The sequence below is a fragment of the Amborella trichopoda genome, chromosome 4 (assembly GCF_054954075.1).
Source record: "Amborella trichopoda isolate Santa Cruz 75 chromosome 4, AtrichopodaSantaCruz75HAP2 v2.0, whole genome shotgun sequence".
Lineage (NCBI taxonomy): Eukaryota > Viridiplantae > Streptophyta > Magnoliopsida > Amborellales > Amborellaceae > Amborella > Amborella trichopoda.
In genome coordinates, this window is record NC_142339.1 from 17,029,348 (window position 1) to 17,053,696 (window position 24,349).

Sequence of the window (24,349 nt, forward strand, 5' to 3'; positions counted from 1 at the left end):
ATAGGATTCTTTTTCATCAAATTTAACCTCTCGTGAGATGTGCAATTTTTTTGATATAGGATTGTAGCATTTGTAGCTCATTTTTGTAGATGGGTACCCAAGAAATATGCACTTAGTAGTCCTAGGATCAAGTTTGTCCCGGTGTTGATCAATATTATATGGGAAAAGTTTATATAAGGTTGCAACCTTAAAATGTAGAATCACATATGCTCCTCAAAAAGCTATCGGAACCCTCTACTCGATCATCTCGACATTGAGATGTATGAATATGAAAAAAAAAGTTTTTGAGTCTCGAAAATAGTGCATCTTGCAGCACATTATCTAGACCGTCCATTTTCAACATTTTCATATATTTATAGATCTACTTGATTTTAACCATTTTTGGAATTTAAAATTTTCTAATTAGGTATGAAAATAGATTTTAAGATGACACTAAGAATTTTTTATAACAAAATTACATGTTATGATGAAATTTTAAGGTTTGCCTTAATTGGATTGTTTAAGGTTGCATCCTTATAGAAATTGCACCCATATTATATACACAACAAATGCAGCCAAATACACGTAAGTGAGACAAGTCGATTAATAACATCAAGAGGAGACTTATTTCTGAGAATTTTGCTCGGAAGTCGATTAATAAGGTAATAAGCGGTTAAGACCGCATCAGACCAATAAAATTTTGGTACGTTCATTGAATATGACGGTTTTTCCTTTCTGACACACCATTTTGTTGAGGTGTTCCAATACAAGATGTCTGATGTATAATGCCATAATTAGAAAAATAGTTTGTGAATGCATTATTTGCATACTCTGTTCCATTCTCTGAGCGAAAAATCCTAATTTTGGCATTATATTAATTTGATACAAAATTATGAAATTCTTCAAACATAGGTAAAACCTCATTTTTAGATTTTAACATATATACCCAGGTGGCACGAGTATAATCACCTGTAAATGTCACAAAATATTTGTAGCCATTATAGGATTCAACAGGGGTTGGTCCCCACACATCAGAATGTATCAAGTAAAAAGGTTCATCATATTCATGCATTGAAGATTTAAAAGGTAACCTGGGGAACTTAGAATATTTGCAAACCTCACAATCATGAAATCCTAGAGTTAGGTTTGGCATCAAAATCTTCAAACATTTTTAGAGGGATGGCTAACTATAGAGTGCCATAATCTACCAATATTATCATTATTAATTTTCTCAACCATAGCATAATTCTTTTGATCCAAAAAATAAAGACCATGATCCTTTTTCCCTTCACCAATCTTCATCCCCGTGGCCCAATCCTGAAAGATAACGGAATGAGGAGAAAAAATGATATCACAATTCAAATTTTGAGTTAGTTTGCTAACCGACAATAGGCTTGAAGGGAAAGAAGGCAAATAAAGATCCTCAGAATTATGGGTTTCAGAAAAGAAATTTGTTCTTCCAAAGCCATGAACAAAAATTAAAGAACCATTGGCAATTGATACCGGAGTTTTATTGACCGCTTGTTGAAACTGAGATAAGCAATAAGGATTGCCTGTCATGTGGTCAGTTCTTCATGAATCAATCACCCAAGTATAGGAATTAGAACTCAAAGAAGACAAGAAAGCAAACTAATTACCTATGATTAGAGGAGAAATCATGAGAAGATGATGCACCATTCTTACCCAATTGCTGAAGGATTTGGGTAAGTTTATCAATGGAAAAGTGAGAGTAGGCAGAAGCACTGTGAGTCAATGACCTTTCAAAAGACTTGTTACGTGCAAGATTAAGATGAGGATAGAGAATCCAATACCTATCCTTAATGTGGCCAAGACCTTTGCAATGCTCACAACGGGAAGTGGTCTTCCTCCATTTCCTCAACCCCTTCCTCTACCACGATATCCTCCTAGAGATCTCCCTTCAAAGTTGCTATTGGCAGGTTTGTTATTTGTTTCAGTCTTCTCTTTAGCAAGAGTCATAGAAGATTTTTTACTACTCTCAACTTCAATTTTTACTTCAACTTTCATCACTTTTTTCCTAGTTTCTTCGCGTAATATAGTAGAAAAAACTGATGAGAAGCTGGGTAGTTCAGATGACATTAAAATTTGGGTCCTTACTTGCTCAAAATCAGGTTTGAGTGTAGCAAGAAATTAAAAGATCTTATCATGCTTAGCTCTTTTTTGAATAGTAGAAATATCAGTAGTAGCAGGGCAGTATATAAATAATTCATCCCACATAGGTTTCAGAATACCCAACAATTCAGTAGCGGTCTTATTCTCTTGCTTGGTTTGGTATATTTTTTGTTTTAATTCAAATATTCGAGCAATATTGTTTTGTTGTCCATAAGCTTATTTTATGGAATCCCATAAATCCTTAGCATTCTTGGTATGAGTAAATATCTCAACAATCCTAGGATCCATTGAGTTTAATATCCATGACATTATAAGTTGATCATGTGTTTTCCAATCTTCATGCTCAAGGCCATCACTACTCAGAGCCTTTTTCTTACCATTAATATGCTCGAGTTTTGATTGGCCCCGACCACCAAGAGTAAGAGAGATGGCTCTGTCCCAAGATAAATAATTTTAACCATCGAAGAGTGTCGAAGTTAATTTCATAGAGGTATTACTTAGGATTCATGCACTACCATTTTAAAAGATTCTACTGTATTCTTTTCGTCCATGATATAAAAAAGGAAACAAATATAGTGTGATTAGCCACGTACCAGCCAAAGATGACAACCATTTTTTAAAAGAAAAAATGGAAAACAAACTTTTGAAGAGACAACACAGGTCCTTTTGCCACAATAAACAAGTTACAGAACCTAAGAAAGCAGCGATGGGTGATGATAACGTTTTGCTTTCTTTCTCAACACCTCGATCCGAGTTGATAACTAACTTATTGGATGAGACAATAAGTCCGCATCAATATCAGGGTCAACTTGAGGGTGCACAAAGTGCAACTTTTAGCATTTCAAAAGAAATAAACAGTATGCACAACCTTTGCTTTGCAAGAGAGACATCCGCTTAATGCAAAATTAATTTACAAAGTCGATACCATTGCTTTGCAAGAGAGGTCCACTCAATGCAAAGTCAGTTTGCAACAAAGAATGGAAAGAAAGTACCAAGAATAGAAAATAAGTCTTCATGATGTGCAGAATCAGTTTGTAACGAAAACATCAGTCTTCACGATGCTTGAGCAGCACGCATGATGGGCCGTGCAACAATGGCTTCAAGTTATACGCAACAAAAATGGGAGAAATGAGAGAGATCTACGCTCACCACACGAAGACTAAATATATCGATTATAAACTTCTATAAAGGCCTCGAGACTTTCGCTCTGATACCATGTTAAAAAAATAGAACTGAGAAAAAGATAAACACAATGTATCAACAGACACATATACGTGGTTCGACTGTCAGCCTATATCCACGAAAGAGGAACAACCTTATTTTCATTCATAGGATTACAATAGTTCCTCACCTTAATATATAGATAAAGGATTTATTTTCGTTCATAGGATTACAATAGGTCCTCACCTTAATATATGATAAAGGATAAACATGGGTCATAAGAAATCCCATGATACTAGCCCAAAATAATGAAGAATCTCATACAACACAACTAATTAAAGAAAGAGTCAAAGATGCTGATGAGGCACAACACACATCAACTCCATCAATATCTTGGGATGTGTTTGATTGGTGGAAGGTACAATTACCAAAGTTGTATTTCCGCCAATTTCAGAAACTGCAACTTTTATGGGCTAGAATGGAAGCGTGACTTCCCAAATCAATGTCTTTTAACATTGCTTTGGACATAACTTTTGAACAGCATACTACTTCCCATTTAACAAACACAGGGAGCGTTGCGATGTGTTTACAATGCAAAATCAGAGAGATCTTCAGAGAAAGATCCCTTAGATCTGAACACCACAAACTGATTTTAAAAGATGATGATAGAGAATGTGGGGAAAATCAAATTATGATATGAGGCTAGATCCACCCAGAAACGAGCGGATCTGTTCTCAGATTAGTAGCAGTGCCAACATTGATCCGAATATGAAACACGAAATAAAAAGCAGTAAAAACTAATCTAATATAATTAAAATGAAATAAAGCAGAAAATAAATAATAAAAGAGTAAGAAACGATACTAAACCGGACCAGATGGCCCGAGACTCCCGAGGCTTCAAGGGCTCGCTCGTATCAGAACCGATGTCCTCTTTGTCTCTTTTTCTCCAAGTGTTGACCAGGCTTTAGCCTGGTTGAATGATTTTTTTGATTTAAAGACAGCTTAGAACTAGGGTTTCTTAGGTCTAGGTTTTTCTTTCTATGGGCTCTCTCCCTCTCAAACTTCCCGCCTCCCTTGTCCCAGCTCCTTTCTTTTTAACCTACACGTTCGACCTTTTTAAGAGGTGTCCCTAGTCTCCCATGTGCCACCTCCTTTTCAAAAAGAAGGAAGTCAGTTTTATTTTTCTTAGAGACTTAATAGGAATGTAGAATAGATAACAACTAAAACATGGGGATTTGCTAGGTGTGGAATGGATAACTACTAAAAGCTGGGGATTTGCTAGGTGTGAATCATAGGATGGGACCATGGATTGTGGTGGTCTATGGTTTAGGGGTCTACTGAAATAGTGTGGTCCTATGGGTTTTCTAAGGTTAGAAAATTATAAAATTTGCCAATTTTAAAAATGGGGTGTCTACAGTTGCCCCTCTTTGGCACTCCCTGTCCTTCGAGGGACAGGTGAGTGGCAAAGAAGTAGACACTCTTTGGCGTTCCCTATCCTCGAGGGGCAGATGCACGATAAATATAATGTAGATATTTTAAATTTCATCTTGAAGTTTCGTAGTCAGAGGGCATACCAACTATCCCTCCAAGACATTGCGCTCCCCGCTCACCCACCTAGGGATCAACATCACATGCAATACATCATATTATATATATTATTGAGATGATGGTCACTAAGACCGAGTTCCATCAGAACACTCCCTTCTTGCTTACATATTTGAATGAGCTACACCCATCTCTTGTGTTTTATACTTAGGATTAAAGCCCTCGATCAAACTACATCTCCATGTAAGTAATTCATACTCAAGCACAAGGAGGCACAAAAAAACATAGGATCTTCAAAACAGGCTCTTTCAAATTTGTTAGCACCTATCAATTAATGTTCATACACTCCATACATATTCATAAAACAATTAGCTAAAATATAACTAAAACATATAAAATAAAAAGATATTGAATCATCTTTCTCTATATGACATTATCATGTAATGTGGGATAGATTTCATACCTAAAACTATGTAGTATGGTACTTGGGCTTTCTTGATTCATTGCTTTTATTTGTTTGACAAGCTTTTGTAATTTTGGAAGAGCACACAACTAATGGAGAATATATTGGTCATCGGTTTCACATGTCATGAAGTGTCCAACTTTTTGGCACTTGGATTTTCCCTATCTCACACTGTGAAGAAATAATCTTCTTCATCCCATGATTTCAAATATCACAATTTCAATTCTCCCACTAATCTTTAGCGTTTCTATGCTACCACCAAGTCTATCTATATATCCCTTCATTTCGAAAAAACCAAGATGGTTTTATGAGTATTGTGTTTCTTCTTCTTTCTGCTATTCCCAAATCGAACATTTTTTATATAAAGTGGCTTATCTTGCCATCTCTGTATTACATTTCTTTGAAGTTGTACTATAATAAACCATACTCATGGCACACTATAAAACTTTTTTAAAATGAGCTTTAAAAAGATCTTCATAATTAGGAATTCAAAGATATGCCTTAACATGCCACATCTTTTAATATACTGCAGCATAGAACATGAGCATCTCACAATAAAAATATGATATCTCTCAACTTATAAAGAGTTTCTCTCCGAATCCTTTTGAGGATTGAAATAGACTCAAAAATATAAAATAGCGCTCAGTTCCATCCCTAAATCATACCATTTAGTGAGTCTTCAGTTTAGTGACATTTAGGTCACTATGCAGTTTTCTCAGCAGAAAATCAAGTTGAGCATCTCTAACTAAAAAAAATTGTTTACCTCAATTCTCAAAGAAGTTCTTCTTGAAATATTTAGTGTTGAAAACTTGACTCAAAATTAAATCGCAACATCATTGTGTGAATCCCAAATAATACCTTTTTTTCAAAGAAATGAATCAGGTGACATACACATCACAAAATAAATCATACTACAGAATTCCAGAATGAATACTGCATAATAAAATTGTATTTTCTCTCTACCTTTATGGAGTTTTCATTTCAAACCAATTTTGTTTGGAATTAAACACATATTTATAACACATATATTTCGACAAGCATCATATGACTATGTTAAATAGGTTTGATAAATATAATTATTCATGTCTCAATGAAGAACATACTAAATTGCAAAAAATTTAGGATGAGACCTCTTCAATCCAAAATTTTTATTCTCCTGTTCCAATAGATATTTTTCTTTCAAATAAATTTTATTAGAAAATAGACTCAGAATGGAAGTCTAAAAATTTAGTGTGGACCATAAAACATTATGTTAAGTATAAAAATAAAATCATGACTTCCAAGTCATAAAAATAGTTTTCTTTGCAGAAAACTGCACTTGCGCATTCTTCAATAAATTGATTATATCTTTCAAACCACATAGACTTTCTTGATGAGACATTTTTTATTTGAAAGTAGACTCAATTTTATGAGTTGCAGTAGAATTTCAATGATAAATAAAATCATATCATTGGTGAGAAAAATCACAAAACTCAATGGACAATTTCTGAATTTTACAGGGTCAGAACTGACACCCTTCATTGATGATTCCATAACTCTCACTTCCCTTAGGATCTCCCACTAAAATTTTGCAGGTAGATCCTAATCTTAAAGACACAAAATATCACTGAGTATGTAATAAAAAAATGCCTCATTATCTATTTCATATCACTACTCCAAAATAGCCTAGAAATCTCATTATGCAGAGTGCTTGTTTGGTGTTGGAATATTTCAATAAGTCATAACCGTGGGTGTATTTCTTGAACACAAATGTCATTAGTTTTTTTATATCTCATTCCTAAGCTTGATCTAAACTCAATAAAGAGAAAATACAACTAATGGTATCAAGTAGCAATAGCTCTAATACCAATGAAAGAAAGACCTATGTGATCTTTTATCGAGGAATAATATATATATATATATATATATATCACCCCTTTTGTTTTGGCAAAAGATCACTTATAGGTGGTCTTATTACAACAACATATACTTCAAAATAAAATCAACATGACAATAAAACCAAGATCTTAAAACTTGCTGCTATTGAAATAACTATGCATTATGCTTGAAAATTAAAAATAAAATAGCAATAAATAAAAGAGAAGGGTGTCGGAGATTACCTCAACTGGGTTTATTACACCCCACACCGAGTCACCATTATTCGATGGCGCGGGATCAACGATCTTGCGTAAATCTTAAACTGAGAAAGCAAATTTAAGCCAAGCCACACCAATAGAATATGAACCCTTTTGATCACAAACTCAATCCCTAGATGAATTATCTTAGCAACTTAGTTTGAGAGAGATGGATTATCGTTTTGCTAACCCTAAATAATCCTTAGCCAAATATCCATAATTGAGAGATAGAAGAGAGAAAAATTTCATAACCTAAACCCTTAGGTTCTTTCACAATATAGTAGAGAGAGAGATCAAACATGAGAGAGATAGAAAGATAAGGTGTAGAGATTTTGGGTAGAGACAATCAATTTTGTATAGGCTTGAACAAGATTAGGGTTTCTTAAGGTTTTCCTTGGCTTGCCTCTTCTTGTGAGATTGAACATAGACCATCAATCAAGAGGGACTTGTAGGGTGAGAGATATGAGTCATCCATTTCATAGATGGGCCATCAACATTATGGAAGGTACATGAACCCTTATCCCCCTTTCCTAAATCATTTTCCCATCAATAAAAAATAAGTTAAATTAATTTTAATTAACTATTGTGCATTCTATAAAATAGCATATCTCTGCACATATTTTTCATAAAATCTATCAAAGATATATCAAGTCAATATCTACTTCTATATTAAGTCAATATATCATCAATACATACTCAATCCATAATTTGACCACATGTCATAATTTAAATTTACTAAAACATAAGGTCACATGGACCACAAAACAAACTTTCCATAAGATAGAAAATAGTAAGAGGTGGGTCGTGCCACCCATGGGAGGCACATGTGGGGCCCTACCTTTTAGAAACATGGTTGGCCCATGTGCACAATGGGCTCCCATGATTATTTTTTTAGGCATTTAAAATGAACAAAATAAATTTTAGTGAATATTAAAATATTTTAAAATCAATATCTTTAATTTTATAAATCAAAAAATTATAAATAAAATATCCAAAAGTCAAAATTCAAATAACAATTCTAAAATAATCATTATCATAAAACAAACACAATTAAATTAATTTGATGGAAAATGGATCCATATGGTTTAGGAATTAAATCAACAATCATGAGGCACTCCACCTTTAACTGTGGACTACGAGCCACACTTGCTTTATTAAATCGACCTAGTATTTTTCATGATCCACAGTCCAAGCAGGGGCTCATTAGCAGGTCACCAAAGTCTGGTCGATGAGCCAAGGGATCGTAATCTCAATCTGTGGATTTCAGGTCCTCCCCTATAGAGGAGTCCAGGTCACCAAGACCTGATGCGACCATAGCTATATGACGCATAAAAAGATCTCTCGCACATACATACACTTTACCTTAAAATGTGGATTTCTGGCTTTCACGAATGATCTATTGATATGCATGCGTCTCTGTAGGCCACCATCACATACAATGTTCACACAGTCCCTCGATTCACGCATCCAGGCATATTCTCCGAACTCATCAAGGGCTAACCTATGAACCCTCCTTGGTCTGTTCTTTATGCCCAGGTAACATGGGTTTTTTCCAACCGACTGGCTTAGATCGTTAAGCACAGTTCGGTATCTGCAAACATTGTTTGCATGGTATGGTCCACGAGGGACCACACTCCCACTAAGTTCATGTTCCACTATATTATTTCATTTTACAAGTATTCATAAGGCCTTCAAATGCCACATAAACCCAATAATTATATCTTGTGACGATCGATGCAAACATTCGAATACATATCGTCATCATTGGTGCCTCGTGCCTCGTGCCATATGATATTTATTTTATGAGTTTTGTTAAATTAATTTGTTACATATGGATGTAAAAGTTGGGTTTAGTGGTATCTTGAATCTTGAATGTGTTGTTGTTCTACCAACAAGGTTAGTAGCAGCTATTCTAGATGATGTAGTAGCTAATACAATTATTCCTTTTGTACGAACAATAGCTAATACAATTCTTCCTATAGCTTTGTACGAATAATAGCTAAATTTGGATTTGTAGAAAAAAATTTAAAATTCAAATACAAACTGAGGTCGTGACCATCAAGATCGACCGAGATTCAATCTGGGTCGTTGGGTTCATAGGTTCATATGAGCTAGTGGGCTAATCTGAGAATTTTCTATAAGTATGTATGTTCAAAATTTGAGCTTGATTGGCTCTATAGAGAAATAAATAAAATTAAAATACACCATATCCTTTAAGAAAAGTAGGACATTTTCAAATTTATAAAAAAAAATAGGATTTTCTCGAACTTTGTGATGCACCTAAGCCATCAGACTTCACATCATATAGTTGTAATTCGTACATAGTTGTGACCTATTTATATCAAAGGTAAATGGTCTCATAGTATATAATTCCTTTTTCTTTTTTTTGGTTAAAGAGTGTTGTTCATAATACCAAAATCTATTCCATAAATAATAAATTTATATTTTTAGGGAAAATAAATATATTAAGGAAGTCCAAATAATATTTTATCATGTATATGCAAAGAAATCTCATTTCTTAAGACCCTGTTGTTTAAGTATAATATTTTCTAATTCCTTATTTTGATGCGGAAAAAAAAAAACACTTTTTCTAATTATAAAATAAGAGAAAAAAAGTAAATATGCTTATAACTTTTGTTTGAAAACTAAAATTATCCAAAAAATCAGAATTTATCATAGTCCCTTATGTATATAATGAAACCTTATTTATCTCAACTTTATGAGTAAGAAAACCGAAATAATTTTGGAGACCTTATATGGTAAGCTTGGTGAGAAAGAAGATGTTCTTTGTCAAGTGGGGAATGGTGGTTGTTAAATCGAATATAACAAGGGGCTTTTTATTCTAGGACGATTAAGAAAATTAGTATAGATAGGGACTTTTTTTCCATAAATAACTAATATACAGGAATTGATTATTGCCTATTGTATAAATCGTGTCACAAGAGTGAAAGCTTCTAAAAAAGCAAGGGGTATGCCCAAAAGGACATAGATGAAAATAATGAGGAAAGATATAGTGACTTATGTTCTAACTATGGGTATGACCTTTGATAGAGCGCAATAGCGGAACATGATTCGTGTAATCGACCCAATTAGTTGGGATAAAGCTCTGCTGATGATGATGACCATACACAGTGTTAAAGACTCGTTTCATTGTAATTTACCTTATTTCGAAATTAAGACTTTTGAATAACATGTTGGAGTAAATAAGAGAATTAGAACATTTATCTAAATTAATGGTATGAAATAGAAGAAAATGGAAATATATTTTGATTCATTTGTATAAATAGATTAGGGTGCAGTTTGTATAAGGCCAAGGCCTCAACCAATCAAAGTAAGGCACACCTGTGTCGAAATATGTTGTTTCAATATCAGAAATCTTTGTGATAACCTGAAATTTTATTTTCATATCTAATTGTGAAATTTAAATATTAAAAAATAGTGTAGATCAATTAGATCTACGAACACTTGCAAATCTTAAAAATTGAACGTCTAGATAATACATTACAAGATGCACTATTTTCAAGACTTGAAATCTAGTTTTTCTTATGTCCATACATCTTGGAGTCAAGACGATCAATTTGAGGGGCTTTTAGCATCGAAAACCTCTTCAAGTGAATTTTTTAGATGCGTGTTAATTTAATTGTTACCACCTCATCCTTATATAAACTTTTTCTAATAGATTATAGCACCAATTAAATGTTACGCACTTAGGATTTTGTAGAAGAATTTCTACTGCTATTGAAGATAGGTAAGTATGGTGGAATGCATGAGAAACTTTTTTATTTATTAGATTTGACATTCTCAGGTGTCTTTCATCGTCAAGAGTGCTTTCAAAAAACAGATTTCTTAGGCTCTGATTTTATGGTAGGCACATCAATTTGGGTGAGAGGCATTTGGAACTTCAAATGATATTATGCTCCTGCCGGAGTATGCTATACACTTACCCCCAAGTAAAACCTTATTTAGGGTCAATTTTGATCCCAAATTAAAAATATTCCCAAATTACACCTTATTTGTAGTTGAAAAAAAATTAATGTCTTACGAAAGAGGGATCATCCAGTTATTAGTTAGTGAGATTTAAGTGTTAGAAACTTAAAATGTGAATTTTTTTCTTTTGAGAATAATCATCTAGGTTCCCAATATCATATTTTAAAAAAAATCCTCCCAAGTGGATCTTATAACCAAGGGAGTAGATGCACACTAGACCCCACAAGGGCAATATACATGTGCTCTAAGGCGAAAATGACCCACCAAAAAAAAAAAAAAAACTTATTTTTTGTCCTTCATTTTGATTCCTGAAACGTCCTCGGATAAATGTTATTTTTGGACTACAAAATTTAAGGATCTAAAACAGAAATTGGTTTACAATGAATTTAAATGCATTTTGGACCCAAAATTCTTTCATACCCAAAGTTGACACATAGGAAAAGAGCCAGGACTTAATTTGTTAGCGTTTGAGGATTTGCAACGTGACATCCTAAGCTCAATTCCTACAAAGGTAAAGGCCCTCTCCCCCACTGACTCGCCAAAAAAAAAAAGTTAGACACATGAATCCGTGTGGACTCGCCAAATATTCTTATTTGGAAAAAGTTTACATAGAGCCAAGGTTCTAAAAAATCCAATTAGAGCCCACCTCAAAAATTTCACTAGAAAAGGTTGTTTTGATGCGCAAATATCTTCAAATTAATCATCTCGACATCAATATGTATGGACATGAGAAAAAAAATGGATTTCTATATGGATTTCTACTTTTGGAAATAGTGCATATTCTAACGTATTTTTTTACGATCAATTTTCAAGCTTTCAAATATTTGTTCGATCTACACTATTTTTAAATTTTATAATTAAAAAATAAAAATATATTTTAATGCTATCCCAAAGATTTTCAGTATTTAAACTATATTTTTTTATACTATTCGAAAAATACGTTTTACTTTGATTGTTTAGACTCTAAACTTTAGAGCCTCGGCCCATACGAACCGCACCCTTTCTTTATTAGTCAATGGGTATTGTAAATTAAAAGGTAGGGTTTGGGTGCATCCACCCATTCATAAAAGCCGTCTTGAAGATGAATTGTGAATCCAAAATTTTGTTGGCTTGTTATCTATACTACCACCATTTATAGGGTTTCTCTGGATTTCAGTGGGCCATAGCTTCAAGGTTTTCCTAGGGTTTCTTAGTCAGCCATGGCCTGTATATACATTCCCGTTCAAAACTCAGAGGAAGAGGTGAGAGTTGCCCTAGACCAGCTCCCGAGAGACGCTACTGATATCGTCGACGTTCTAAAACCCGAGCAAGCTCCTTTGGACCTATGGCTCATCATCGCCCGTGAATGCTTCAAACAAGGAAAGCTTGAACAATTTCGCCAAATCTTGGAGGAAGGTAAGTCCAGAAATTTAGGAATATTATGCAGGAGTCACATATGAGCGAATCGCTGTGCTTAACGCATTCGGGGTTTATTATTGCTAACCTTGGGAAAATTGAAAATAAGCAAAGGGAAAGAGCATCCAATGCAACCACACTTTTAGAAAACCATATTTGTGGTGTTTGTATGGCCTCAAAATTTTCACCCACACTCTTTTCATCTCAATAATCATCAATCCCCCCAAAAGAAAAAAGAGTTCAATTTGAGCCTTAGATATACTCAAAATGAGTCCCCTCCAAAAACGAATCTAGACCATTCATTTTATGAATTTCAAGATCTTAGCCTTTATAAATTCAAAATCATTTTTTTATTTTTTAACATTGTTCATCTAATGATGATACTAAAGCCATCTAAAAAATTTGAAAATGAAAAAATCCTTTTAAAGCCTAGATCTAAGCATCTCACCAAAATGAACAGCCTATGTTAATTGGGCTAAAAAAATGCTTTTTAGGTTGTGTTTTCATTTTTTTCTTTTTATGTGATTGTTCATTAGAATGAAAAGAGTATATTTCAAATTTGGATCAAACAAATGGCTATAAGATGGTTTTTTTAAAGTTGTTGCATCATATTACTATACAACGGTTGCATGAAATCATTGCCCAAAGGGAAGAGTGGGAAAGAGCAATGATCTAATGCAATGGTTGTAGCATAGTATAATAACGACACTTCTAAAAAACTATGTTTGTGGTATTCGTATGACCTCAAATTTTACACACACTCTGTTCATCTCAATTATTATATTCCTGCAACGCAATACTACAACAGAGCATGAAGGATTGATATGCAAGAACCTTCCACTTGGGTTGGAAAAGGCCGGCTTTTACTGGCGAAGGCTATCTAGAACAGGCGTCTAATGCATTCAAGATTGTATTAGATGGACAACCTGATAATATTTCAGCTCTTCTTGGTCAGGCATGTGTAAAGTTTAATAACTGGTGATACATGGAGTATACAAGAGGGCTTTGCAAGGAAATCCAAACTACCCTGATGCAGTAAGGCTTGGTTTAGGACTTTGTCGGTACAAATTAGGGCAATTTGATAAAGCTCGACAAGCGTTTCAGCGTGTCTTACAGTTCGATCCAAAAAATGTTGAGGCTCTTAGAGTTATGAATTTACAAACTAATGAGGCCATTGCGATTTATTGGGGAATGGAGAAACTGCAAAGAGCTTTCGAGATTTTCCCATATTGCGCTACGGCTTTGAATTATTTAGCGAATCATTTTTTCTTTACCAGGCAACACTTTCTAGTTGAGCAGGTGATAGAGACTGCACTTGCTTTGGGCGATAATGTTATGATCAAACCACACTCATACCATAACTTGGCTAGATCTTATCATAACAAGGGCGACTATGAAAAACCCGGACGATACTACATAGCATCTATCAAAGAAAGTAACAGGCCACGAGATTTTGTATTGCCTTATTATGGGCTGGGACAAGTTTAGTTGAAGTTGGGAGCAGTGTTCGAAAAACAGGCCGGTCGGAATTGGAACCTGCCGGTTAGCTCTCTACCGGTGGGGTGGCGATTCCAGTTAGGTTTAGTTTTAGTGTACTAGTAAAAAAACACATCATCCTGAAAAAAATCGGCTAAAAAACCAGCCGGTTTGGCCTCGAACAGGCGACTTTTTGACAAAACCGGCCGGGCGGTTTTGTAGAAACCGGTCCGGTTTGGCGTTATATCGGGCGATATAACAAAATAACGGCGCCACATAAAATAACGGCTGTTATTTGTAACAGTGCCCGTTATTTGGGCAGAACCCGTGATCCGCCATTTTTTTGCAATTTTTTTTATGCTTTTTCTTGCCGCTTTTTTATTTTTTGTGGCTCAATTATTGTACTATACCTTTAAATCTTCTATATATCCATCAATATTGAATCAAAAACTCGAAGATTAGATCGATTTTGGCGAATTTTTGGTGCGTTTTTTGTGTTCTTCAGTTTTTTATGAAAAATCCGCCATTCATTTGATTTTGGCCTGGTTGTTTAGTTTTTTTCAATAAAAAGGTGGGGATTTTAATGATCACTGAGATACATATATTTCAAGACTCTTGATTTCATTGAAATGGAGAGATTTGGGGCTCGATTTTGAGATTGAAGCAGACAAGGTAAGCTCGAACCCAATTTTTTTTAATTTTTTTCTTAATTTTGCAGCTTTTTAAGAATTTTCAAACAATATTTGACTAGTATTATTTATAGCAATAAATAAAATAACGATTTTTGAACAACAAAAAAAAAATGTGGACCTCGATTTTAGGAATTTAGGGTTTTTTGGAGCTCGATTTTAGGAATTTAGGGTTTTTTTGTTTTTACTATTATATAATATATATATTTATAAAAATATTTTTTTTGTGATGAATATGAGAATATATATACACAATATTTGTGTGAGATTATTGATTGCATAAAATAAATGAATGAATTTTAGAACAAAAACAGAAATTTAGAGGTCAATTTTGGGGATTTTAGGGTTTATTGAATGAAAAATAAAATTGATATTTTTTTTGTGATGATTGTTTTTAATGTTATATAATACATATATAATAAAAATATTTTTTTTTGATGAATATGAGAATATATATATATAAACAATATTTGTGTGAGATTATTGATTGCATAAAATAAATGAACGAATTTAGAACAAAAACAAAAATTTGGAGGTCGATTTTGGGGATTTTAGGGATTTTGGGGATTTTAGGGTTCATTGAATGAAAAATAAAATTGATTTTTTTTTTGTGAGGATTGTTTTAATGTTATATGATATATATATTTATAAAAATATGTTTTTTGTGATGAATATGAGAAAAAAAAAAAAAAAAAAAAATATATATATATATATATATATTCAATAAAAAAAAAAATTTGTATTCCAAGTATTCTTTAAATTTTAGGGAGACATTTTTTATGAATGATTTGATTTTGTGAAGTCATTTTGATTCAAGCCGTCAACCTCAAGAACATGTAGTACCGGGTCGGGGAGGATGTGGGCCTTCATTGCTTAGATCCACATCTAGTAGATTGAGACGTAGTTTCTCCAGTCTCCTATCCTCTTATAGTCGGTCATCTACTACTCAACGATATGAACCCATAGATGTGTCATCAATGACCCGCGAACCCTCTGGACTTGATCCCCATAAGTCACAATATCATCAAAAAAAATTTAAATTTTCGTCAGCAGGTGTATTAATAGAAAAAGCGAGAAAGATGATTAACATTTTTTGGTATGCTAATGCACTGCCATTTAATTTTGCAAGCTCAGACTTCTACCCACAGATGGTAGCTTCTATAGCTGAGGCAGGGCCAGGTGTTAGAGGTCCAACTGCGAAGGAGCTTGCAGGGCCATGTTTAGAAGCTGTTGTTCATGATGTTGATAAGCATATTGCACAGTTCAAAGACTGTTGGCCAAGTACAGGAGTGACCATCGTGACTGACGGTTGGAAGGACAAGTCCCATAGGTATCTTGTCAATTTTTAATAGGTTGCCCTAGGGGCATTGTTTACCACTCTAGCATTGATTTATCAAGAAAGAGATATACTGGGAGATTGATATGCGTACACTTAGACAAAATTATAGATGAGGTTGGCCTGAAAATGTGGTCCACGTCGTGACTGATAATGCTGCGAATTGCAGAAAAGCAGGCTTATTGCTAATGGAGAGAAGACTCAATCTTTATTGGACTCCTTGTGCTGTCCATTGTATTAATTTGATTCTCAAGGAAATAGGGAAGCTGAAGAGGGTTAAATATTGTATTTTGAAAAGCAAGTTGATTACAAGGTTTATATACAATCACACGTATCTCCATGCTTTGATGAGCACACGTATCTCCATGCTTTGATGAGGGAGCATTGCATGCGAGAGATTGTCAGGGAGTCCACTACTAGATTCGCTACAGCATTCCTTACGATACAATCGATATTGGTAAACAAGACAGGATTGAGGTCAATGATACGCTCTAATGAATGGCAGACTGATAGGGCAGCAATGAGTCAATTTGGAAGGTAGGTTGAAACCACCCTTCTCGATCGGCGGTTCTTGGCTTGATGTAACCATGTTTCTGTAACTGAACCTTTAGTACAGGTATTGAGGTTAAGTGACTCTGATGATAAACCCACAATGGGGTTTCTGTTCAAAGCAATGAGACGTGCAAGGGAAGCTATATTTGAGAATAACATATGGAATGAAGAGATATTGGAGGTTGTTGATCGTAGGTGGAGAGACCAACTGCACCAGGATATCCATGCAGCAGGTAATTTATGATTCACTGTCGCAATTCATGACACTTTCTCAACTCCGAGAAAAGTTACCGTAATTAATAATATAACAAACCATGTGCAGGGTTCTTTCTTAATCCACCAAATTTGTACTTCAATCACTTTAGATGATGCAGATATCATGGAGGGGGTAAGAAACTGCATCTACAGGCTTGGACCTGATCTTGAAACTCAAATGGAGTGTATGCAACCGGTAAACCATAATCAAAACGTATATGTAATAAAATTTCAATTTACAATAATGAATTGCATTTCTATGTAGTACTAATTTCTTTTATATGCATCTTGTTATTTCTAGCTTATCGTGTACATGGAAAAAAATGGGGAATTTGCATACAACAATGCCAAAAAAGCAGCTGCAAAATTGCACCCAAGTTAGTTTTAAGTTAAAACTATTTGAGGTTTTTTTTAAGTTAATTTATTTTCTATTGTTAAGTATTTCTATGTTTGTCTGTGTCAGCACAATGGTGGATGATACACGGAATTCGAACAAAGCAATTGCAAAATATTGCCGTTAGAATTTTGAGTCAAACCTGTGCTGCTGCCTCGAGCTGTGAGAGAAACTGAAGTACATTTCAGTAGATACTCGCCCCGAGGCGGAATAGGTTAAAGACATAAACGTTGCACAAGTTGGTGTACGTTCATTATAATTTGAAATTGAGAGAGAAACATAAGGAGGAACCCCACAAACTACACGTCGATCAACCTTGATTACATCTTCCGGAGGGACCTCACCGATGAGTGGGTGTCACTAAGGACCCCACTACTAGACCAAGAGTTTCTTAGTGGGGCAGTTGCCGATATGGATGATAATGTGAATGTTGCTGCATCCAATGAAGGAGACATGTTAATGGACATGGATGACGATTATACACAGGATGAGGCACAGGATGATGAAACAAATGGGACAATGAAAAACAATTGGCAAGAACCAGTCATCCAGGAATGTGAACGGGCGCAACATGATGCGGTGCCTGATGAACAGGAATATTTAATGAGTTGGCTCGGGAGGAAGTCCAGGCATTGAGGCATAGGAGTTACTCAACAACAAGGGAGAGACGATGCCGTAGCCGTCACCGTAAAATGGTTATTCATGATAATGATAATATTGAAGATGCTGAGGGCCATAACACAGAAAAGGGTCGGGGTAATACAGAACAGGGTGAGGGTCACAAAGAACAGGATGCGGGTAACACAGAACAGGGTGGGGGAGAGCATGAAGGCTGGACGAGTCTAGGAGACTTTGGCCAAGGGGGTGCCACAAGAAATATTCCTAACTGGCGAGGGGGCACAACTGCGGCATTACAAACTCCACCAAGCCTTATTCAGATTTTTTGCCCCCGTAAATCCTGATAGTGAAACACAACAATATCATGATCCCCCTCGCTGCTCTCATTACTACTAGCATTGTTAGTTGGACTTTGTAACTTCATTAATTGAATTAATGTCAAATTCTAAATTGTCTTGCATATCTTCATAGTATTCAAATATTAATTTATATAAAAAGTTGTTTCAATTTTTTTGTAAGATAAATGTATGTAATATAATAGTATACACTTAATCTAAGTTTTTCGATTTATTTTCAATTTTTTTTTAATTGTTTTGGACGTTTTTTACCTTTAAAAAAAAAAACTACTTGACCGATTAAAACGGTTAACCGCCCCGGTTAGTTTGGTTCTGGTTCAAACTGCTCCTAGCCCCAAAACCGATTAACCGTTCTGATTCGATTTTGCGAACATTGGTTGGGAGAGTTAAAAGCGCCTCTTCAAATTTCAAAAAAGTTTTGGACGTTTACCCAGAAAATTGTGAGAGTTTGAAGCCTGTTGGGCACATTCATGCTCAGTTTTGGCAGATAGAGAAGGCCTTGGATACCTTTCGGAAGGCAACAAGAATAGAACCTCGTGATGCATAGGCATTTCTTGAGCTGGGGGAATTGTTAGTATCATCTGATACCGGATGCCCTGAAAACTGCATGCGGTCTTCTAAAAATAGGTGGCGAAGAAGTATCAATTGAACTGCTCAACAATATTGGTGTCCCCCATTTTGAAAGGGGGGAGTTTGAGTTGGCTGATCAAACATTTAAGGAGGCACTGGGTGAAGACATTTGGCTCTCTTTCATCGATGGGAAGATATATCCTCCCAGTGTGGATGCTAGAGCATGTGCTATGCAGTACAAGGACTTTTCATTTTTCCAAAAGCTGGAAGAAGATGACATACCTTTGGAATTGCCATGGGATAAAGTCACAGCACTATTTAATCAAGCCAGACTGCTTGAGCAGTTGCATGACACTGAAAAAACATGTTTTTTGTACAAGCTAATCTTGTTCAAGTTTCCTGATTATGGGGATGCATATCTGCAGCTTGCTGCCATTTCTAAATCTCGAAATAATATTCGAATGAGCATTGAATTGATTGGTAATGTACTTAAAGTGAACGAAAAGTGTCCAGATGCTTTATCAATGCTTGGGAGCCTCGAGTTTAAAGGTGATGATTGGTTTAAGGCAAAAGAGACATTCAAGGCTGCTCGAGAAGCAACAGATGGAAGAGATTCTTCTGCAACCCTTTCTCTGGGAAACTGGAACTACTTTGCTGCTGTTCGTAATGAGAAAAAGGAGCCTAAGTTGGACGCTGGGAGTTGTATGGAAAAGTTTTGATGCAAAGACCTGGTAGTTTATTTGCTGCCAATGGTGTTGGAGTTGTCCTTGTATAGAAAGGTCATTGTGATGTCTGAAAGGACATATTTACTCAGGTGCAAGAAGTAGCAACAGGTAGCATTTTTTGTTGAGATGCCAGGTGTGTGGGTAAATCTGCTACATGTTTATTTTGCTCAAGGCCTTCAGTTTGCCTTGGCTGTGAAAATGTATCAAAATTGCCTGCGAAAAAGTTTTACCATATCACTAACATCCAAGTTCTTCTGTACCTTGCACACACTTATTATGAAGCTGAACAATGGCAAGACTACAAGAAAACTTTTATTAGAGTGATTCATTTGCAGCCTTCAAATTATATGCTCCGCTTTGATGCTGTTGTGGCGTTGCAGAAGTTCTTAGCCTCTACTTTACAAAAGACACAGGATACCTGATGACATTCGTTTGGCAGTGGCGGAACTGAAAAATGCATTGAGGGAATTTAGCCAACTCTCAGCAGCAACTTGTTATCACTTCCCTGGATTTGATGAGAAGAAGATAGAGACTCATGCTGGATATTGCAAACATTTACTCAATGCTGCTAAGGTTCATTGTGAGGCAGAGAAGCGCGAAGAGCAGCCGATTCGCCAGAAACTAGAGGTTGCTCGTCAGCTTGTCTTAGCCAAGTAAGCCCGCCGAAAAGCTGAGGAACAAAGGAAATCTCAGATGGAGAGGAGAAAGCAAGAGGATGAGCTGAAGCAAGTGATGCGGCAGGAGGAACAGTTTGAGCGTGTGAAGGAACTATGGAGAAGTAAGCATAAAGACCGACCCCATGCAGAAGATGAAGAGGAGGATGGGCATGGAGAGAAGAAAAAGAAAGAGAAAAGAGAAGGGACAAGCATAATAACCCACTTGCTGAAATAGAGGAGCATGAAGCCGACATGGAAGAACATGAGGGGAGGAAAATGACGCAAACATGCTCAATGAGAAAGTGGAAGATGGAGAAAATGCTCAAGATGCCTTGAATGCTGCTGGCCTTGAAAATTTTGATGATCAAGAAGAAATGATGCAGAGTGCTTCGGCGTCGAAGCCTTCTCGGAGGAAGCAAATATGGTCCGAGTCCGAGGATGATGAACCAATTGAGAGACCAGCAGCAATTGAGCAACCGCAATCTGATCAAGAGAGTGACAAAGAAATCCCATCTCATGGAAATGGAGCCCATGGGCTTGATGATGAAGAAGAGGATTGAGAAGTGATTTTTGCTCAATTTTGGAAATTTTCTTGTTCCTTTCTTTTTTCGGCTGGGTGGGTGTTGAATTAATTTTGGCTGGGTGGGTGTTGAATTAATTTTAAGAGGTGAAACACCTAAATGTGCAAAAAGGAAGGCTGATATTGGTCAACATTTTAGAAGCTTGTATGTTGGAGTGGGGTTGGGAAATGCTAATGTCTTATTTATTTGTAAAGGGACTGAACAAAAATGCTACCTGTTGCTGCTTCTTGCAGGTGTAAAAAACCCTTACGATAGTTTCAAAAAGATGCAATTCAGGTGTAGAAAACCCTTATGATAGCCTAACAATCCATTTTCGCCTCTATATAAAATTTAAAGCTTAAAAAATGGTGTAGATTGAATTGATTTTAATCATTAAATTTTTTTGAAAATACAATCCATATGATGTAGTGTAGATTGAGTTGATTTTAATCATTAAATTTTTTTGAAAATACAGTCCATATGACGTAGTGTATTACAAGATGTACTACTTTTAAATATAATATATTATAAAATACGATTTACAATCTTATTTTTTTATCCATACATTTTGAAGTTGAGATGATCAATTATAAGGATTTTCGAAATCAAAACCTTTTCAGGTCAATTTTTTTGGTGCACCTTACGCCTACAGTATGAAATTGACATGTTATACAAACTTTTTCCTTTATTCATTATTTAGCTTATTCACAGTCGGAAATAAAAGATCCTGCCCCATGAGATTAGTTGGAAGTCGGAACATCTGGTTATTACTTCAATATAATTTGATAGTTGTTCAAAAGAATGTATGGGAAATGTGACTAATGAAGTTAAACGAGCAAACGAGTTTTACAGGACATTCAAAGCAGTGCAGACTGCAGTAGGTTGCCTCCTTATGTCAATTGATAATGAATAACGGACCATATTGATTTCAATTAGTTTCAACGAACTTATTCAAAAATACGAAAAAAGAAATGACAGAAACATTAGTTTCATCAAAATGGTCTCACACACTTTTCCTTTAGAGAAGTGGAACATTTATGATAGCTTTCTAATGTTCGTAAACTACAGAAAGGCAGAGAACTGGAAATCCATGACATGACATACACATTTCCAATAGAATTCAAGAGCAAGTAAGGGATTCTATTAGTTAATACGCATCATTCAGAAGAAGTGCCAAACATCACTCTGATACATGTATCGTAATACCTTTCAGGGAAAAAAAAATGTATTGTAATATTCTTCCAGAAGGTGTGAGCAATGTAACCATTCTCTTAATACACCCTGTGGAATCAAATGTAACAAAATGCATTTGTATCAATTACAGTTCTGGAGAGAGATGATAGAAACATACAGATGCATGGGCTTAAGGATCATAGGTCAATATTCCCCAAGATATGTAACAAGACAATTCTTTTCTGGCTTATCCTGTCCTGTGGAAGATCAATGTGAACCAGCCCCATCACATTGGAAATATACAAGGCCCATCTCAAACACCTCTCTCTCTCTCTCTCTCTCTCTCTCTCTCTCGCTCATGAGTTGCCTTCCTGTGTAATTCCCCTAGTGTTCTAATGAACTATCACCAACTATTACGCACAATGGGATGCGAAACAAAAGACCCACCTACTTTGTGATATCCTGTACACATGATGTAGCCTTACGAAGGAATGCTATCTGATTTTACTTTGCATCTTCCATCCATTCCTATTGATGGACATGGAGGAACCAGAAACACCCATGATGCACACAACGTTATTGCTTTTCCACAGTTCAAAGAAATAGGGCATCATCTGGTTGACCCCGATATCCTTATGTCCATAACATCATTGTCAGCATGATCATCATATCTGTGTCTTTCAGGAAGCTGCTTCAATCTCTCAAAAATTTCATCCAAGGACTCGGAAGAAGAAACTCTTGAAGCAGGTCTGGTCTCCTGAACCTGACGGAGGGGCAAAAACTTCTTGGCTCCTATATTGGCCCTAAAACTCTGAAAACTTGTCTTCATCGAAGCCCATGTTGAAATACCAGATAAATTGTTCAATGAATTCCCAGACCCGAACTCGTCGTGCGAGTTGCTAGCCTGAAGTAAAGAGACGGTACCAGATGATTTGCCTTTGTCTTGGGATCCTGAAGTGGAAGATTTTCTGGCTTGATGTTCTCTAAATGCAGCATACTTGCTTTCGATGCTTTCTCTGCTGTTGGTGTAATTTCGATTCTCGTCTTTCAAAGTCTTGAAGTGGTTTCCTCTCCCATCCTCTTTGAACATGGTAGCTGTTGTAGATTTCATTTCAAAAGTATTTTTCTCAGGAGCCCCATTTTCATTTTTGAACAGTTTCTGCACAAAAGAAGAAAATAAGAAATTAACTTAGTCAGATTTTCATCAGCTGATAAGAGAACAGCAATAATCTCATAACTTCCAAGAAACAATTTGTCCGCATAAAGGCAACCAGAGATTAACAAAGCCAGGGATTGGCAGGGTGCAAGATGGTTGGCCATTGACCATCAATCAGAGGTACTCTTAAGCTCAATTTTTTGTATAAGCTCTCAGGTGACTCGGACCTGGAAGCGATCAGAGGTCCTCTGAGATGATGAAGCATTCTAATTTCTTATTTGGGGCCAGTTGGTATTTCCATGTCTCTTGGGTGGAACTGGAGTTGTGTGATTGATTAAAGGGAAAGAAATTTCACACTGCCAAGGGTGTGCCATTGCATGCCCCTGCACCATTCGATGAAAACAGACAGTGCACAATGTGCTGACACCATGTCAATGTCGCAAATCCCATGTAATATGTTTTAATTGGATAATGGACACGTGGCCACTTGCAACTGCAGCCATCTAAAAAAATCAAGGCTGTTTAAATGTTATTGAGCGGGATAGTAAAGAATAGAGTGGGCCTTGGAGGCTGGCTCCAAATTTTAAAGGAGATTGGGAATATTTGCTCATCGTGCTGTACCTGTTTTTGCATGGTAAGCAGAGTAGCTATTAGCATGGCAGACAGGCTTGCCAATGTGTGCAACATGTTGTGTCAGTAGGAATGAAACTTGACACATCATGTTTTTTTTTTTTTGATAATTGTTAACATTGTATTACTTAAGAGAGTAAAAGTCTACAGGGTGTAGGACTGAAGGCACCCTCACAGGGTGACTAACAGTAAAAATATACACTAGTCGTCCATTCTCGCTATAGGCTTATAAGATTCGCCCAATACAAGATATACAATGAGATTTACAAAAATAAAAACTGAGCTGTGGCATGCCCGTATGGCGACGGGCTATGTAGTAAGGCTGTAGTCCTGAACAAAAAAGGAGTTGAACCTGGCCTGGATATCCATATGCAAGCTAGCTCCCTCCTTTATCAGTAGATCCACGAGATTGCTGGACATCCTCCAAGT

The 24,349-nt window shown here is 35.8% G+C and overlaps 2 protein-coding genes and 2 pseudogenes across 4 annotated transcripts in view; 3 read left to right on the top strand and 1 right to left on the bottom strand.

Annotated features, from left to right (window-relative positions):
* The window catches only part of LOC148782326 (uncharacterized), a 26,912-nt pseudogene extending 12,513 nt beyond the window's left edge, over positions 1-14,399 (top strand).
* On the top strand, positions 12,618-18,554 carry LOC110007990 (uncharacterized). Of its 2 annotated transcripts, XM_088863785.1 has the most exons (5): positions 12,618-12,774; positions 16,074-17,060; positions 17,150-17,278; positions 17,384-17,459; positions 17,546-17,790. In XM_088863785.1, the coding sequence occupies exons 2-5, from the start codon at positions 16,992-16,994 to the stop codon at positions 17,650-17,652; spliced, it is 381 nt and encodes a 126-aa protein (XP_088719911.1). In that variant the 5' UTR covers positions 12,618-12,774; positions 16,074-16,991; the 3' UTR covers positions 17,653-17,790. The 2 variants fall into 2 exon arrangements, with proteins under 2 accessions (XP_088719911.1, XP_020528331.1); XM_020672672.2 differs by lacking the exon at positions 12,618-12,774 and having other exon boundaries at positions 16,622-17,060; positions 17,546-18,554.
* Positions 18,555-18,748: 194 nt separating this feature from the next.
* LOC18423312 (protein CTR9 homolog pseudogene) lies at positions 18,749-21,175 on the top strand (annotated as a pseudogene).
* Positions 21,176-22,077: 902 nt separating this feature from the next.
* LOC18423316 (LMBR1-like membrane protein) overlaps positions 22,078-24,349 on the bottom strand; it is a 73,058-nt gene continuing 70,786 nt past the window's right edge. For both annotated transcript variants that reach the window (XM_006827918.4, XM_088863783.1), the window contains one exon: positions 22,078-23,293. In XM_006827918.4, coding sequence (XP_006827981.2) covers positions 22,745-23,293 — 549 coding nt within the window. In that variant the 3' untranslated portion in view covers positions 22,078-22,744. The remainder of the gene's footprint in view (positions 23,294-24,349) is intronic.

Excerpts from the sequence above, each read along its gene's own strand:
- LOC110007990 (XM_088863785.1), top strand. The coding sequence starts at position 16,992 with ATGAAGAGATATTGGAGGTTGTTGATCGTAGGTGGAGAGACCAACTGC. Across the intron at positions 17,279-17,383 it reads AAATGGAGTGTATGCAACCG|CTTATCGTGTACATGGAAAA; the intron begins GTAAACCATAAT and ends TGTTATTTCTAG. Across the intron at positions 17,460-17,545 it reads AGCTGCAAAATTGCACCCAA|CACAATGGTGGATGATACAC; the intron begins GTTAGTTTTAAG and ends TGTCTGTGTCAG.